General features: G+C 41.7%; 4 protein-coding genes and 1 pseudogene across 4 annotated transcripts; all 5 read right to left on the minus strand.

The window, feature by feature from the left end:
- Positions 1-1,683: 1,683 nt before the first annotated feature.
- Positions 1,684-6,428, minus strand: LOC149099347 (uncharacterized). The gene is made up of 6 exons (XM_089276808.1): positions 4,340-6,428; positions 3,662-4,179; positions 2,976-3,038; positions 2,346-2,483; positions 2,126-2,195; positions 1,684-1,874 (listed from the first exon to the last, which is right to left on the minus strand). The coding sequence occupies exons 1-6, from the start codon at positions 6,426-6,428 to the stop codon at positions 1,684-1,686; spliced, it is 3,069 nt and encodes a 1,022-aa protein (XP_089132934.1).
- A 3,126-nt stretch (positions 6,429-9,554) lies between these two features.
- On the minus strand, positions 9,555-10,820 carry LOC149099348 (uncharacterized; annotated as a pseudogene).
- A 1,851-nt stretch (positions 10,821-12,671) lies between these two features.
- LOC149099349 (uncharacterized) lies at positions 12,672-14,304 on the minus strand. The gene has a single exon (XM_089277846.1). The coding sequence runs from the start codon at positions 14,294-14,296 to the stop codon at positions 12,875-12,877; it is 1,422 nt and encodes a 473-aa protein (XP_089133972.1). The 5' UTR covers positions 14,297-14,304; the 3' UTR covers positions 12,672-12,874.
- Positions 14,305-14,948: 644 nt separating this feature from the next.
- On the minus strand, positions 14,949-15,437 carry LOC149099350 (uncharacterized). Its single transcript, XM_089276809.1, has one exon. The coding sequence runs from the start codon at positions 15,435-15,437 to the stop codon at positions 14,949-14,951; it is 489 nt and encodes a 162-aa protein (XP_089132935.1).
- Positions 15,438-15,831: 394 nt separating this feature from the next.
- Positions 15,832-17,001, minus strand: LOC149099351 (uncharacterized). Its single transcript, XM_089276810.1, has one exon. It carries the CDS (start codon positions 16,999-17,001, stop codon positions 15,832-15,834), a length of 1,170 nt encoding a protein of 389 aa, XP_089132936.1.
- Positions 17,002-18,057: the final 1,056 nt, after the last annotated feature.

Raw genomic sequence — 18,057 nt, forward strand, 5'->3', positions numbered from 1 at the left:
TCAACCAGCAATGGTATGTTACAGCTGTAGTTATGCTTTTTTAATCTTGCTCGAATTAGGCTAACTTTGACTTTCGCTCGTCAGTAGTTCTGTTCCTGCCATTTTGCCATTTTGTTAAATCAAGTTAGCTCAACTTCACGAATCATGTTTATTAAATTTATTCTCCAGACTGCTTGGGAATAACAGTTACAGAATATCCCAATACGCAGCAGAACAAGGACGCTGTTATGTGTAAAGGTAGGTTTAGTGTAGGTTCAAATGATCTGCTTTTGTTTTGCTCAAAGTTTCACTTGTCCGTTTCCTCCCTACCATCACATGACAAGATTGAACAATGAGTATCTTTTTTGTTGTAAATTCAGACTTAACCGTTCAATCAGGCAACAACTTAATGAGAAACAATGACGACGTTGACGAGGGAACACTTCAAAAGTGGGATGACCGATGTGTTCACCTGCTAATAGCAGCCTACGACCATCACAAGCATCATTTTAAGAGCTAGAGGGGAAAGGTGACTAAAAAGCAGGTGTTCCAAAGAATTGCAGAGTATTTCAATGTAACTGCAGATGTTACTGTCAGTGCACATATTTGTCTTCACAAGTGGACAAAACTAGGACAAAAATATAAAGAAGTAGAGGATAACAATAAGAGAACAGGTAAGGGAAGAAAGGACTGGAAGTTTCTTGATAACATGACTACTTGCCTTGGCCAAAGCCCTAAAGTTAATCCAGCATTTACATTTGATGCATCAACTGAACGTCAGGAATCCAGATCTGCATCCCAATCAACTAACAGCAGCACTGACAATGGAAATTGCTGACTCAAGTGGTGATGATGCTGATGATGATGAAAATGTAGTAAGAAAGGAACTGAAACCTCGCAGACAGCGGAAACGAAAGAGTAGTTTGTCAGCCGCTGAAATGCTCACTTTCCTACAAACATATACCGAAAAAAGAGAGAAGGCTGAAGAAGAAAAGTTAAACCTTCTAAGGGAGATGAAAGATGAAAAAAAGTTTTTCAGCCAACGTCTGGAGATTTTAAAAAATAAGTAATTGAAGAGATTTAAGAAGAAATTTGTGGCTTTTAGGCAGATCAAAGTTTCAATTTGCTTGTTAATTGTACATTTCTGTGTGTATATTGAGATTCAAATAATTTGAAACTGTCATAATTATCTTGCAAGACCATGTGTCAGCTTTAAAATTATTATGTTGGGTTTACATGTAACTTTTACAGAGTTCTTGAATGCAAAATAGAAACTATTAATAATATACTCTCAGGAACATAGCCCAGGAAGGCAAGTTTAAATTATACTTATCACCAGACATCAGTCATTATGTTGACAGGTGATGAACATTGAGAATATTCATCTTTAACAATATCAAAATATAAAAACAAGCAGCATGTAAACACATTTATTTCAAGTTACTATAAAGAAAGCCCTCTTTGGATCACAGGGTGAGATGTTTTAGAGATAACGTTATTCTTCTTTGGAAATAAAGAAAAAAGTTTCATTTTTTAAGGTGATTGTTTTGCCAATTTGGAGAGCTATGAGATTTACACACTTATAAACAGGAATTGTCTACAGGCCCTATCAATACCTACATTGGAGAACCATATGCCAACACGGATGCAAACATCAGCTGTAGCAGGTACTTTCCCTCTAGTTAATTTTTAGTTTCTCTGCTTCTAATGAGCAGTAACAATGTTCATAAGGTGCACCCTTTTCTGTGCTGCTCCGTGATCTGGTGGTCTTTGTTGCTCACTTCCATCATCATCTCCTCCACCATCAGCATGACCAGGCAGGAAATACCCATCATCAAAATCATCATGTAATAAGCAATAGTTATGAAGGACACAAGTAGCAGTTATTATTTGCACTGCCATTACCAAATCAAGATGATCAAGATATTGAAGCTTCCTGTACAGTTAGCCTGCCAAATTAAGAAGGCATTTGATTATATATGGCAGACTGGCTAAATGCTCCTGAAACTGGAAAAGGGCCACGAGAGAAGGTCATGCAAAGTTTGTAAGAACTATTGTGGTGTCATTTTTAATCAGAATATATTTGTAAGAGGCTACTTCTACACCTTTGAAAGCTTTGACAAGGGCTTGTCATCTTCCCTCTCACCATCTGACTCACTTTCCATTGAACTGGATCCATCTGCCTGATCTGAGTCATCTGTAACTGATGGTAAAGCCTGTGACAAAAATGTCAAAACAATCATTTACTTTCTCTCATTCAATTCAATTATGTTCTCATCTTCCTCGAGCAATCAGAAGAGATAAACTGGATCCTCTTTGGAACATAGCTAAATGAAAGTAATGAATTTGACTGCTTTTTCCATCACCATGAAATCCTGGTTTAACAACACTTTTGACCTCTCATCATCCTGATCACTCGGCAAACTGTGATGTAGAAAACTGAAGCTCAAGTCGTTCTTTTCTGCCACCAGGTTTTCCACGTCAGCTCTATATTGACTAAATTCCTATTCATGGCAACAAGGTAGAAAGAAAAGGAACCTGTTATACAAGCTACTAACAGAAATCAATTCTCTCTAGACTATGTTTGGCCCTTGCACGCAATAAATTCTGCATGTGCTCAAACGATATGGTACGCTCACTGAAAGAACTGAGTTGAGTGACCTAATGAAATTAAAATGTTGAGTGACCACAGAGAGGAAATGTAACCTTTATTTTAATTTGCACAAGCAATAGTATTAAAGATCATTACATTACTGGTAGAATTGAAAGTTTATGTAACTTACGTCCTTCTTGTCCTTCTCAAGAATCGTCAGCCTTTGTTGTAGCCTGTCTGCTCTTCACTTTTCCTTATCATGATCCTCTATGGCCTGTAATGAGAACATTCAATATTGTCAAATTTGTTACTTGTTATCATTTCCAACGACTGCCGGACTTGTGACTTTGACATGGAGAGCCTACTCCTCCATTTATTTATTTATTTATTTATTGATAGTTACCTGATTCAACTTTATTCTCAGGTCAGTGATTTGGCTTCTTAATCTGCTATTCTCATTTTCCAACTGTAGGGAAAATGATACATAGAAGCTATTAAATTTCACCTTGAAACAAAAATTTCACGTTTTGTCTTTACTGAGATGTATTCAATCAGAGACAGAATCTAATATACTTGCCTCTCTGTTACTTTCCATCTCCCTTGGTGCAGTTTCCTTTCCACGCTATGCATAAAACGTAATTCTCAATTAATTTCGAATAAAAAAAAGGCATATTGTAGCATAAAATGCCTATGTACGTTTGTCTTCAGAAAATTTAACTGACTTACATTGCGGCATTTAACATCTTGAAGCGAAATACGGTTGTTCAATAAATTGCTGAGAATTTTTTGCTGTTCTTCTTCCGATTTATTGTACTTCACTTCACTTCACTTAGCTTCTTTGTGCCTCGTGGCACATAAGGCCTCCACAGAATGCCTCCAATTTTCTCTGTTGGCTGCAGCAGCTCTTGCCTCATCCCATGTACGCCATCCTGCGCTGTTCCTCTCTCTCTCAACTGTTCTTCACCAGGTGGTCTTAGGCCTTCCTCTCTTCCTTTTTCCTTCAGGTGTCCATGATAGGGCTATGTTGGTATGGCTGTTTCTGTTTTGTCGTAAGACGTGCCCTATCATCTTCCATCTTCTCCTCTTAACCTCTTCACTAAGGAACTTCGTCTCTGCCTTCTCAAGGAGCTCTCTAGTGGTAACGTGATCTTGCCATTTTATTTTGAGAATCCTCCTGAGGCATTTGTTGTGAAACACATCTATTCGTTGGTCATCTCCCATGTTCATCTTCCATGTCTCACATCCATACAGTAGCACCGGTACAACTAAGGTTTTAAACAGTCTAAGCTTGGTCCTCTTCATGATGTTCCTTGAGTTCCATATTCTTTTGAGTCTGGCAAATGTCCCTCTCGCCTTGGACAGCCTGTTTTTCAGATCTTTCATTCCTCCTCCCTCCTTACAAATGGTAGCCCCCAGATAATTAAACTCCTCAATTTCGCCGATATCTTGCCCATCTACTGCAACCTTCTCCTGACTCTTCCCGTTGATCCTCATCACCTTTGTCTTTCCTTTGTTGATTTTTAGCCCGACCCGTCTTGCTTCCTCATTCATTTTAGTAGTCTTGTTCTGTATATGCTGTTTAGTAGAAGACAAAAGCGCCACATCATCTGCAAAATAAATCATCGAGTTTAGATGTAAAGTTCCACCTGATTCCATTTTCTCCTTTTCCTACAGTCCTTCTCATAATCCAATCCATAGCTATCAAGAATAGAAATCCAGACATATTGCATCCTTGCTTGACGCCTGTTTTGATGCTGAACCACTCACATGTTTCTGCCTGATCTTCTACAGCACAATTGAAGTCTTCATAGAACACTTTTACCATCCTTACTATCTTGTTCGGGATTCCATATTTCCGCATAATTAACCATAGACTTTCACGGTGGATGGAATCAAATGCTTTTTCAAAGTCTATGAAGTTAATATATAAGCTTGCCTGCCACTCGTTTGCTTGTTCAATGATGTTCCTTAATATGAAAATCTGTTCTGTTGTTCCCCTGCCTTTTCTATACCCTGCTTGCTCGTTCCTCAGTCTGATATCAACTCCATTCTGTATTCGATCAATCACAATCCGTCCAAGTATTTTGCCGACTACTGAAAGTAGAGTAATTCCCCTCCAGTTCTTACATTCTTTGAGGTTTCCCTTCTTTGGCAATTTGATGATCAACACTCTTTTCCATTTGTCCGGGATCTTTTCATGTTTCCATACTTTCTTCAGTAGCTGATGCATTTTCGTTGCCGAGAATTCCTTGTGCGCCTTTAACAATTCAGCCGTGATGGAGTCGACGCCTGGAGATTTCCCATTCTTTAAACGCTCAATTGCTACTTTTATCTCGCCAATTGTTGGTTCAGTGATCGCGATCTCTTCAATCAATTCGCCTAGCTCGAACTCACACTCATCTTCCATTGTTATAGGATCTGTTGGTTCTTCTCTGTTCAGTACTTCTCTAAAATGCCCTGTCCATCTTGCCTGCATTTCTTTCTTTCCACTCACGAGATTACCGCTCTTATCAAGGATGGCTGTGCTGCTCTTAGGTCTTTCATTGCATAGCACTTTCGTCAATCCGTATAATTTTCTCATTTTTTGTTTTCTTGCAGCATCCTCTGCCTCACTTGCGATGCCATCCATCCACTTCCTTTTATCACTCCTTATGCTCTTCATAACTTCTTTACTCTTTTCCTTGTATTCTGTTCTTAGTCGTTTCTTGATCCTCTCTGAACGAGTACTTAGAATCTTCTTGTTTATCTCTTTTCTTTGGTCAATAAGCACCCATGATTCTTCTGTTATCCATGGCTTTCTTTTCTTCCTAGGACGGCCTAATACTTCATCTGCTGTTTTCGTGTATGCTTCTTCCATTATATGAAACTCCTTTTCTATCTCGTCGTCCTCCTCTCCATCCGGTGACTCCTCTTCCAATGCCTGATATCTATTCTGCAAAGTGATCATAAAGGTTTCCAAAACGTTCTTTTCTTTCAACTTGTTGGTGTCATACCTTGCCCTTATACTTCCCTGTTCTTTAGGTTGTTGTTTTCTTAGTCTTAGCTTCACTTTCATGCATACAAGATAGTGATCGCTTCCAATGTCTGCTGATCTATAGACTCTGGTGTCAATTACTGAGTTACGAAACTTCTTGTTTATCAGCACATGGTCTATTTGATTTCTCGTTTTTCCATCCGGCGATACCCAGGTGGCTTTGTGAATATCTCTATGTGGAAACCACGTTCCTGTTATTATCAGTTCATTCATATCACAAAATTCGCAAAGTCTTTCTCCATTGTCGTTCATTCTCCCAATGCCTTGTCTACCCATGATTCTCTCATAACCTCGGTTGTCTTCACCGACCTTTGCGTTCATATCACCTGTGATTACCAGCATATCATGTTCTTTTTTGTTATTCAACACATCCTGTAGTCTCTCATAGAATTCGTCCTTTACAGACTCTTCTGCATCCTCTATTGGTGCATATACATGTACAATCGTCATCTTAACATGCTTGGAATAGAACCTGGCTGTAATTATCCTTTCGCTTATTGGTGTCCAATCTATGAGTGATCTTGCTGCAAATCTGGTCATCAGTATTCCTACTCCGCCTCTGTGGTTGTCATCTTCTCTGCCAGAGTATATGATAGTGTCTCCCCCCTCCAGTACTGCTTTTCCTTGTCCTGTCCAATGTGTCTCACTAATTCCCATGATTTCAATACCTCTCTTCTTCATCTCTCTTGATGCCTGTACTATGTTTCCACTCTGATATAGCGTTCTCACGTTCCAGTTTCCTATCTTCATGACGTTCTTTGGGTGGACTGGTGATCTCATCTGCCCAAGGGCCTCCGTTTGGCTTTCACCCCCATGCGTCATCGATCCTCTCATGGTGTGAGGAGTGACCACGACGTCCCCCAGATCATTTGAAATTATTCTGCTTCTGGTTTCGGTAATAATATGTTTTTTACAGGAGCGGGTTATCAGCCCGCAGCCCAACCCCCAACCTGGAGGACCAGGGAGCCTCTTCGTCTGACCCCTACCCTTTGACCTGTTCGACATGGGTGACCCTACCAGGTGCACATGGCACCCGCCGACATAGCTCTAGGGGTCACTGGGGCACGCAAACCACTCCACCACGATCAGGTGATGACTCCATGGAGTGGCCGATTTATTGTAAGGGTGAATTAATTGTGTTCACATTCTCTTCTACACCATCAGGTGCTGTACTGTTAAAGACCATGCTAAGGTGCACGAGAAGAAGGAAGGCAAGAATAAAGGTGTCTTTGCTATAATGTCATCTGATGAGGTGGGTACACAATAAGGCTCTAAAATCTAAATTATTAAATGTATAGAGTGCTGTGCCCTTAAAAAAATCGTGGGGAGCTCATACAAAGTCTTCCAACCATTAAGAATGGCTGACTGTTAGGATCGAGAAACACCGGTCAACGACCCATTTGGCAAATCGCTCATATTTTGCCCAAAGATACCCTTAGGTGACCTTATTCTGAAAATCACATTATAAGGTTTCAGCGAATTTTTATTTTTCAGAAATTTGCGAAAATTTGAAAGCGCGGTCAAAGTGTGGTTTTTCGTGTAATAAAATGACCGAAATAAGGTGCGAGGACAAAGCGCTGCTTAAGTCTTAAAATAACTTCAATTGACTTCAAACTTCACACAAGTGTAGAACAACCACTCTAATTTATTCCTCGTTTTAAACTAATCTCAGATATGTTGATATAGTGGTTTTCCAAACCATTTTAAAAATAACAGCAAAATATAGGTCATGTTTAACAGCATAAAAATGCATCTGGTACCTCACTTTCCCATTATTTTACTTTACAGCCCTAAAATATCATTATTAAACATACACCATGCCAAGTCTCATGCTCGAACTGCAGTATTTCCTTTTGAGAAAAACGAAAATCCATGTCAATGTGTTGGGCGCAAATAACACAATAATTCTACTGTCAGTAGAAACATAATGTCCACTACATAAAAACTGTTTTTAGACGCTTTCGATCGAAACATTGTGCGTTAACTTTGCTTAATTTCCTGTCCACCGTCATGTCTAGTTTGTCATCATGTGTATTTCCTTTATGTAAACAACACTGTGAATGGTTGTCATAAAAAACGCAACGAGATTTTCTGGAACCTCGATGTTTTCAATTCTCCAAAACGCTATAAGTTCATTAAGACACAATTATGAGTCAACTTGAAATGCTGTTTAGCATTAAGGACGTTAAAGGACTGTAAATTAATCGAGTTGAAATCTCTTGAAGCAAATCAAAATCGCGCCCTTACGCTAATTGCTAAACAGCCGATCTCCGTTCAAGTTCAAGAAGTCGAGAGGTTAATCTGGTGATGTATTACCGGTACAACAACAAAATCAAACCGAGGTCATCAAAAGTGTAAGTTTAAAAGTGTAGTGGCAAGTTCGAAATAAATTTTGCCTATATAAATTGGAAACAAGAAGTGAAATGGTCTGACCCAAAACAAATAAATGAAATATTAATACGACTAATTTAATCCGAAAACGTTACAGAAAACATACCTAAAAGCTGTCGATTCCCCTCAATACCACTCCACGTTGCCTTAAAGAGGCCAAGCTTTCTGCTGTAAGAATCAGGGGCCTCATGGATGTGTTTTTATTATATCGGCAACCATGCTGCATGGCTGATATTCGAGACTCAGTAAAAGTTGTCACACAACCCAGTCACGCTTTCACTGCTCTCACGCAAATGTTCAACATTTGGCAATTACAAGTTTAAGGTGGTGACAGTAGATTGAAATGCGCTTTTTAAAGCTCTCCTATCCAGGAGCAATTATTTTTCTTGTTCTTGAATGGCTCTTAGTTGTAGCTACAGTTGGGGAGGGGGGGTGGTGTACTCCCGGAATTAATAAGTAGTTCTTTGTGAAAAACTATTTTAAGGAAAGTAAGCTGTTCACGAGATCTATGTTTTCAGATGTTCTAGAGTGATTAGTTTGTTAAGGCACTGTTGCGCTGCGCCTGCACGCAGTGTCAGAAAAAAGTACATTAGATCATCTGTTCAAGTACTGCAGAAGAAACCCTTGACAATTAGCATGTTCATAAAGCTAAATACTATTATTGTAACAGCATCACTTCATTAGAATAACACAGAGGCCTATTAGGGTAAAGCATAGGGACAATCTGCAGTCCTTCCACCAGTGGTTCACCATCACTCTTCTCGGTTAAGCTTTGCGAGTTGCCTGACTTGACTCGTGGCTCCCGGCCACGCCCATCTAGTAGTATGTCACCACCCCAGTATGTGAGTATGTGTCGAAAGAAAACTTGAGATTCTATCAAATACGATTAAAATTACAACCAGACCGGTTGCGTGTTGGACAACGCTAAATTATAATGTGCAACAGGTTTTTCCGGTTTAAATGCTTTTCCACCTGTCCACGGTCAATGCAATATGCGCGCCAACAAGTAATTGACTCAACGGAGCTAAACTCAAAATTATTTAGCTTAGTGATCCCTGTGATACTTCGAGAATCATCTGGTGTTTCAGTGTTACCTTTAAGAGCTGGAGACCACTTAATTTTCCACGGCATACAGATATCCGAAATTTCCGGGAGTACAACCCCTCCCCCCCCCCCCACCCCCAACCTACCCAACTGTAGCTACAACTAAGATTCATTCAAGAACAAGAAAAATAATTACTCCTGGATAGGAGAGCTTTAAAAAGCGCATTTCAATCTGCTGTCAACCTGGCTTCATCGTGTTTACAGCCGCCTCTAGTGTATCCATTTTAAAATGATGGTAAGCTATAAATTTGTTAAACACTTTGAGATTTAGAATGGTACAGTGTGTGCCATCTTTCTTCGGTCGTAAAAATATTGTGAAGATAAATTCCTCTGTTTCCTGTGCCACCAGGATAATGACCCCTTTAGCAAGAATTTTGGCAATTTCAGCTTTGACAATGGAATGCTGATGAGCATTAAATACACTAGGTCTGCCATAAAGTTGCGTGGGTGCAACATTGTTTTTAAACTCAATTTTAACTCCAGTAACAATCTGGAGAATAGAAGGGTCAGTCGTTATTGCTTCCCACTGTGGCCAAAAATTTTTGAGCTCTCCGGCGTGGAAACTTGTTATGTACAAACCAAGTTATGTACAATGTCAATAGACAAAGATGTGAGTTCTACGTTACATACCTCAGGCACCTTCATTGGTGCTGGCTTGTTTTGCCGTCCTTTTTCTTTCTCGGCAGCTTTGAGAAGCGGCTTTTGCCTAGAAAATCAGAGGATTTTCCCCTAGGGTAAGGCTGGAATGTTCGCTGGCTGGAGCCATATGCTGAGTGCCCAACGTATTTATCACCACGGGAAGTCCTGGAATGTTGGGGGCAAAGCTTTTTCGTTAACTTATTGGACTCTGTGATATCCTTCACGAGCTTTGGCAAATCTCCAAACAGGTACTCTGAGGTGTCATCCACAGTGGACAGGTTGCAGAGGGCTGCGTAGTCGTTATGCATCTCTTTCTTCATGGCCAGGCGTCAGGAGTGACTCACCTCATGTGAGTGAGTTTGATTCACCTCATGGTTGTATTGAAGTGCTATTGCAACAGCATCGGTCAAAAAAGTGATCAGTGCTTTGTCTTGGCTGTATTTTCCTAGCGCCAAATCGGTGGCCTTTGACATGGCTGTAATAGCGCCCATGAGATTGTTTTGCCCTTTTTGCGATCTTACATGTTGAGCTTTCATAGTAGTCGAAAGCTGGCTCCAGATTGAGGGTTTCACTTTCGGTGTTCGCAAGGCCTTGACATTCTCAGGACAAGGATATTTTTCAAGTTTGGCCTTGAGCTTCTTGTCCCCATCTTTTCTGACAAAAGATTTTAAAAATAGCCACCAGACCTTTGCAAAGGGGCAGAGAGGTCTTCTCGCTTACTGTTAAGTCCTGTGCGAGTTCCTTCAAGAGGTCGTTGCCCAGTATAGCTTCATTACTATCATCTTTGCACGCAGAGGCGAGGAGAGCAGATAAATCTACATCCATGTCTGCAGTTTTGGCGGGCCCATCACCAGAGGCGGTTTCACCATCCTCATTGGGTTCATCCTGCCCGTCCAGGAGCACTGAGCTCACTTTCTCGTTTAAGTTGGTCAGCTGCCTCAGAACCGGAGCCAAGGAAGCGTTGAACATTTCCGCAAAAGCAGTAGCTGAAGGCATATTCTGGGCGCCAATGTCCGTTCGTGTTGATGTTTCAGGGCTGCGCTTGTCAGTTGTGTTGTCTTCTGAGTTGGGACTGGGCATAATCTCACTGAATTATTGACTCCCAACCACGTTACAGCCTTAAGTGGACTACGATTTTAAGCTAACTACGTTAACTTCGCCAGCAATTCGTGTCAATAGGTTTTTAGCGTAAAAAAACCAAGCTCCAAGAAATTGTGTGACTTACCACAATAAGCACAAATTGTGCAATGACTTGCGCAAGCGCCATGCTTTCTCATGGGATCTCTACCTTCTGGTCATGTGATAGAATTCATTATTTACTGCAAGTCCTGTGGTCAACAACACCAGGATCATGTACTGATATTAACATTTCCTACATTGGCTGTTAAATATTTTGCCAAAAACAGTCTCCACAGCACTTCCTCGTGTCGACTCGTAATGACTGTGACCAACTGAACTCAGAATAATATAGCATGTAGCTGTATCCTAGATCATCTTTAGTGAGATGTTTTGACTGAGATAACTAAATTGTAACAACATTTTAAAATACAAGCAGATGCACTATATTGAACACTTGCAGTAGCTCTTAAGACTTGGGATTGCCATGCAGCTTTCTAAGTAGTCACTTGCATTATGTCATTATGTATTCTGTTTTGGTCCATTTCATTCTAAATTTGATATCCTAAACAGCAGCATGCTGTAGCTTTCCTTGTTTGATCACTACAGTGTAAGTGGATAAATTTAGTACTTGGGAAGTATAGCAAAGTCAATTCCAAGCCCATAGTCTTTTAAAATACCAGCTGGTAATTCAGCATTTCCTTCAAACACATTGGCTGCTCTGCTCCAGGTGGGTTGACAATTTTGCTAACTATACAGTCACATGAAACACTTATTATTTATTGATGTATAGTCTCCCACTGCCACCAACATTCAAAGGAAAACAAGCATAAAGAAGTGGGACATAAAAAATAATCAGCCATGGATGACTGAGCAATAACATACCATCCAAGAGTAGTAAATTTCTGTTACAGATAACAATTCAAGACAGGCAGTGATCATGATAGTGAAAATTCACTGTACATTAGATGATATCTTTAATGCACTAGAATCCAAAGCAGGATTGAAAAATCTTGAACATCAGCCAAACAAATGGATGACATATGTACAAGAATTCCCTCTGGACTATATTTATTCTGGATTCTATAGGCTCTACTCCTTAAGATTAGGCTGTCTCAGACTCTACCAACCGAGGATTACAAGGATTCCGAAGGATTCACTTCCTACAAATTTTCAATATGGCTTCTCATACAAAATAATAACATTCAACGTGTCCCAAAAAGACTTTCGGTCTCATGACAATTACGTCATCGCGTACACTCCCCCCAGTTGACCTTGATAGAATGGTCAACAGTTCACTCTGTTGAAATCAACTGATCAAACTAGCCTTAATAGACAAAAAATTGTCCTCAGATTAGCGAACAAGAAAAACTATGAAAACAGAACAAACAATGCTCGACATTCATAGTAAAATTAATAGTTCAATGTTCATCTTGCAATTCTGCGATCCACTCTTGTCTTAATCGTTCTCCTTCAACAGCGGCCTTACGCTGTTCTCGGTTTCCTCTCACTAGCCCTTGTGCTGACTGCTCTCATGGTTCTAGTACTGGCTCCAGCTGGGTGGTTTCACTGGCAGCACAGCTCACCTCCAGTGGGTACAGTAATTGTAGGGGCCTTCTCAAGAGACTCGTTCTCTTCGACTTCTTCGCTTGGACTCTGACCTCAGCACCTCGATTTTGTTCGTCCTTGCTTGTCAGGATCCGTTCCACTTTACCCAATTTCCAATGAGATCTCGGATGTCCATCATGGACCAAAACCAGGTCACCTACAGAGACCAAGCTCGATCCAATTGCTCTCTTAACTTGACAATGGGCATTTCTTAGTTCAAGTAGGTATTCTGCTCTCCATCTCTTCCAGAAGTGACCCAGAATCATGTTTAGATGTCTTGCTCTCCTATTCAAGTCATTCTGTGAAATTCCAAAGTCTTCATCTAGTCGGCTGTCTACGTCAGGAAGAGTGTTGATTCTCCGACCAATGATAAGATGGGCAGGAGTGAGGGGCTCTTCCAGATCTTCAGTTCAGACATAGGAGATTGGTTGGCAATTTAGAATCATTTCGGCTTCTGCAACGACAGTCACAAGCTCATCCTGTGTGAGTTTGGCTCGACCAATTGTCTTCTTGAGACCGCTCTTCAGTGATTTGACTAATCGTTCATAGAAACCTCCCCACCATGGGGCCTTCTCCAGATGGTATGACCACTTTATCCTCTCCTGGGTGAAGTGCCTTATCACACCTGGGTCGTTCATTATCTTGAGTTCCTTGGAGACACCTTTAAAGGTTTTAGCATTGTCTGATATCACAAGGGAAGGCATTGACCTACAAGCAACATATCTCCTAAAGCACCTCAAAAATACTTGGGGAGTTAGGTTTGGAACAACCTCAAGATACACGGCTCTTGTTATGCAACATGTTAACAAACATATCCACACCTTTCGGTCCTTCTCACTTGTAGATTTCACATAGAGAGGGCCAACATAGTCCAATCCGATGTAGGTAAATGCAGGGGCCTCCTTTACTCTGCAACTAGGTAAGGGTGGAGGAGGTGGTGTCTTGTACGGTTTCCCTTGGAACTTCTTACAAACTGTACAGCCAAACAGCAACTTTCTGACAAAGTAGCGACCTCGAACAATCCAAAAGGTTGATCTCAGTTCGGCAAGTGTCTCCTTAACACCTCCATGCATGACCTTCCTGTGACAGCTCCAAAGAGTGAGGGTGGTAAGATGATGTTTGGTATCAAGTAAGATGGGGTACTTTGCAGAATCTGCCAGATCAGAGTTTCCAAGTCTCCCTAGACATCTCACAACTCCCCTTTCATCCTCAAACAAGTTCAACTGCTGTTTCCAAGACCTGAATTTGTCCTTATCCTTCAATGATCGCTGCACCTCCTTTATCCAACACAGCTCGGCTTCCTCCATGTCTGCACAGGTTATCTCTGGCTTCTCGTCAGTTCCTCTATGTTTTGCCTTTAGAAGCCTGATGAATTTGAAAACCAAAGCGGTGACCCATAGGAGGCGCTCAAGGCAGCTGAATGCTCTGCAATCAATGACATTATCCAGTGAGGTCGATTGACTGCTCACAGTTAATGCAGAGAGGTCTCCAACTAACTCCGCCTTTCGATCCTTTGCTTTCATTTCTGAGAGACACCCCTCCGGAGGCAACTCCTTATCAAACTTCTTTGTTTCCTCGGACCCCTCAGGATCAATTAGCCATTTTGGCCCATTCCACCATAAGGTACTAGCCACTAGTTCACAAGAATCCATACCCCTGGAGAGTATGTCTGCTGGGTTGTCTGATCCAGGGCAATGGTTCCAGCACTCTGCAGGTACGAGCTTCCTTATCTCATCTACCCGATGCTGCACAAATTGTTTCCACTCCTTTGCACTCTGTACAATCCAATACCAGGCTACCTTTGAGTCGGTCCAACACACCAACTTGCTCATCTCTATCTCAGAAGGTAAGGGCTTCCTTGACGCTGTGCATCAGTCTGGCAAGAACGACAGCTGACAGCAATTCTAAGCACGGTATGGTCTGGTTAGAGAGAGGTGCTACTCGTGTTTTTGAAGCTACAAATCTGATTACTTGCCATATGTGGTCACAATGCGCAGATAGACAATCGCCCCATACACCCTTGCAGATGCATCACAAAACCCGTGAAGTTCACTCGTAACAACTTCCCCTTCTATGTCGGTGTAATAACATCTGGGTGGGGTGAAGAGTTTTACATCCTGTAGTTGGGCCACAAGTCTTTGCCAGGTTGACTTACAAGAACCTTCTAGTGGGTCATCCCAGTCCCTCTTTTCCTTACACAGCTCTTGAAACAAGATTTTGAATTGGATAGTGATTGGGGAAATAACACCAAGTGGATCATAGAATTTGGACACTGTACTGATCACATTTCTCTTTGTAGGCTCTACTTTCCTTGCCAAGGAAGCAGTCTCTGTGAGATCAAATACGAGGTTGTCATTGTGAAAGTTCCACAGGGTTCCTAATATCTTTTGTTCGCTAGGGTCTTCAATGACTGGAGTTCCCAATACGCTCCTGGAGTAGGTCATGTCCTCCTCTTCAACCTTGTGTCCATCTTCCATCTCTGTCTCAGCGATCTGACACCTGCCAACAACATCCTTCAGCTGAGCTTCTTTGCTCCTTGAAGCTGATCTCATTGTTCTCAATTCTCTCACGCAGCTCTTCAGAATTGGTGACAAATTTTTGCAGATTGAATCCCGCTTCCTTCAAACGCAATTTGGACTTCACATAAAGCTCAAAGGTGGAATCCACATCACCATCGCCTGAGGTCAAGTCATCAATGTAAATACTCTCGAATTTCTGTGTGAAGCTAGGATCACCCTGTTCATATTGTCCTATAAGATGTTTGATAGTGGCATTCAGCAAAAATGGACTTGAGGATAGACCAAACACAACACGTGAAAACCTTAGAACAACAACTTCAGGTTCAGCCTTATCAATGTCCTTGACCCACACAAACCAGAGTACATCCCTGTCTTCTTCAGTGATGTGAACCATTAAGAAAGCCTTCTCAATGTGTCCGACAAGAGCAACTCTGTAACTATGGAACCTTAACATGATGTCCAAGATGTTCTGTGTGAGTGGAGGACCAGCATGTAGACACTTGTTCAACGACGCTCCATTTGACCTTGCTCAGGCGTCGTGGACGACTCGCAACTTTGTGGTTGACTTGTCCCTCTGGATGACCGCATGGTGAGGGATGTAATGTATGCGATCAGACTCTGGCTTGGCCTCCTTCTCAACAACTTCGACAATTCCTCTCTCGATTTGGTCTTTGATGACACTGTCATACTCCCTCAGGATGTCGGGCTCCTTGCGTAGTCGACTCAACAAACTGCTTAGCCTTTGCTGGCTTAACTCGTAATTATCAGGGAGCGGTGGGTGTGTAGCCCTCCACGGGAGATTAACTTGATAGTGGTCTCCTCTGTACGTCAACTTCTCTAGGAATTCTTCATGAATGCTGGGAGTCTATGCCGAGAGACTCTACGTCCCAAAATTTCTTTAACTCTCCTTGCAGACCTTCATAGGGAACTTCATCAGTGGCACATTTCAAGACATGGGTTTCCACAAGATTGCTACTCTGCTGACTTCCTGGATCTCCGTGAGGAACAGAGCCTGAGAGTACCCATCCTAGTTTAGTATGAATAGCTGTGGGACCTTGAGTTCCTCGGATGGTGTGACCAGTCACAAGATTCCAATAATAGTCTGAACCGACCAACATGTCAACTTTGAGAGTTTCTGATTTGGCACAATAATCAGCTAGTCTTAGACCTGAAAAACAGACATTGTCATTCACTACTTGCTCAACAGACTGACCCTGCAAAGGTTGGCAAATCAGATGCACAGTAAAGGCTGACAACGACAGGTTGGTTCCCCCTTTCAGTTCAATCCCCAGCGATGCAACTTCCACGAATTCAACTCTTTCGTCTGTGGATCCAAATGTCTTAATTGAGACTTGTTTCCTTTCTAACACTGGTAATTGAAGAATGTTCTTCAGGTTGTCTGTCAAATAGGTGTGCTGACTACCACTGTGCAAGATGATTCTAGCCTTGACCTTGCACTCTGGTCGCTGAGGATTGTAAACAATAGCCTGAGCCATTTGAAGTAACACTGGTGTCGAAGAATTTGAGTAACAGACCCCAGAATTGGTACCTGGTTGCACTGTTAAACCTTGCTGTTCTGGAACTGGTGTAGACACTGTAGGTGCAGGGTAGGTAGGTGGCACTGCGTTTAAGTTACTTTGACAGATACTATCATGGTGCTTTCCATTACACTTATGACATTTGGACTTGGATGGACAGTTGCAGCTTATGTGATCCTTCTGGAGGCACACAAAACATCTTCCATACTTCTTCAAAAGATCTTTCCGAGCTAGTACATTGATCACTGTTTTGCAATCCTTTGATGGGTGTTTTCCTTTACAGTAGGTGCAGGTGGGACCATTGGAATTGCCATTAAAAAGGCTGAATGTTGTCCCTGGATCCCTTTTGTTCTTATTAGGAGGCTTAGGAGGCAAAGACTGATTTCCATTCACAAAGGGTGCCCCAGCTCTTTCTCTTGCCTGTAGTTCCCTCTTAAAGATCGCGAGAAGCTGGTCCAGTTGCCAGTCGTCATTCCCCATTTCTCTAGTGATAACAAGACAAAAGTCCTGTGGTAGCTTAATCATCAAAATGGACGAAAGTAAACCACCATATGTTTCACGGTGAACTCCCAGTGACTTTAGGCTTCTGACATTTTATTCAACAGTGTCATGGAGCTTCTGTAAGCTCCTCATGTTAAGATGAGATGTTACAGTGTCAAGGTTTAGCAAAATCTCCATGTGACAATTAATTATTTGCTGCTTATTGCTCAATCTACCTTTCAGAATTTCTATTGCTTCATCATAATTCGACACTGTTAGAGTCAAACCCGAAATTGCTTCAGCTGCTGACCATTCAAGGTGCGAAATCAAGTAATTAAACTTGTCAATGGCAGAAAGACTTTCATGTTTACGAAATGAGGCTTCCAAGGTATCCCAGAAAGAAATCCACTTACTATTATTCCCATCAAATTTCTTTAGTTCCAACTTCGGTAGTTTGACTGTTTTTCTCGGTGTAGACGCTGACGAATCTGCCAAAGAAGCACTTGGAGCCGAGGAACCATTCTCATTTTGACCTGAAGCACTTGGAGGCGAGGCACCATTCTCGTTTTGGCCTGAAGCACTTGGAGGCGAGGAACCATTCTCATTTTGACCTAAAACCCTTGGACGCGATGAACCATTCTCGGTTTGACCTTCTGAAGCTCTCACCAGACCTTCTTCTGTCTACGTGCTTGCTGGCACGTTTGGTTGCGTGGGAAGATTCGCAACAACACTGTTTGTGTTTGCATTTGATGACAAGGTGTGATCTATGTTAGCTATAACCAGCTGGATATTTTCCTTGACCAAATCTGCCCGTTCTATTTCGGCTTTGATTTCCTCTTCGTCCACAAGGGCCAAAATTTCCATGTCAAGTTGTTGAAGAATGGTCTGTTTCTCCTGAAGGCTTGCCTTTTGTTGACTCAGCTTGACCGCGTGCTTGGCGATTTCTGACAAGTCTCCACTGGCGAGGACTTTGACTGCAGACGTAATAATATGGGTTGTGGTGGACCTGTGACCTCCACGCGTCCTTCGCTTTCTAGAAAGTTCTTCGGCCATTTT

Source organism: Orbicella faveolata, unplaced genomic scaffold (assembly GCF_042242905.1).
Source record: "Orbicella faveolata isolate gen_17 unplaced genomic scaffold, um_ofav_v1 contig_46, whole genome shotgun sequence".
In the NCBI taxonomy this organism is placed as follows: Eukaryota; Metazoa; Cnidaria; class Anthozoa; order Scleractinia; family Merulinidae; genus Orbicella; species Orbicella faveolata.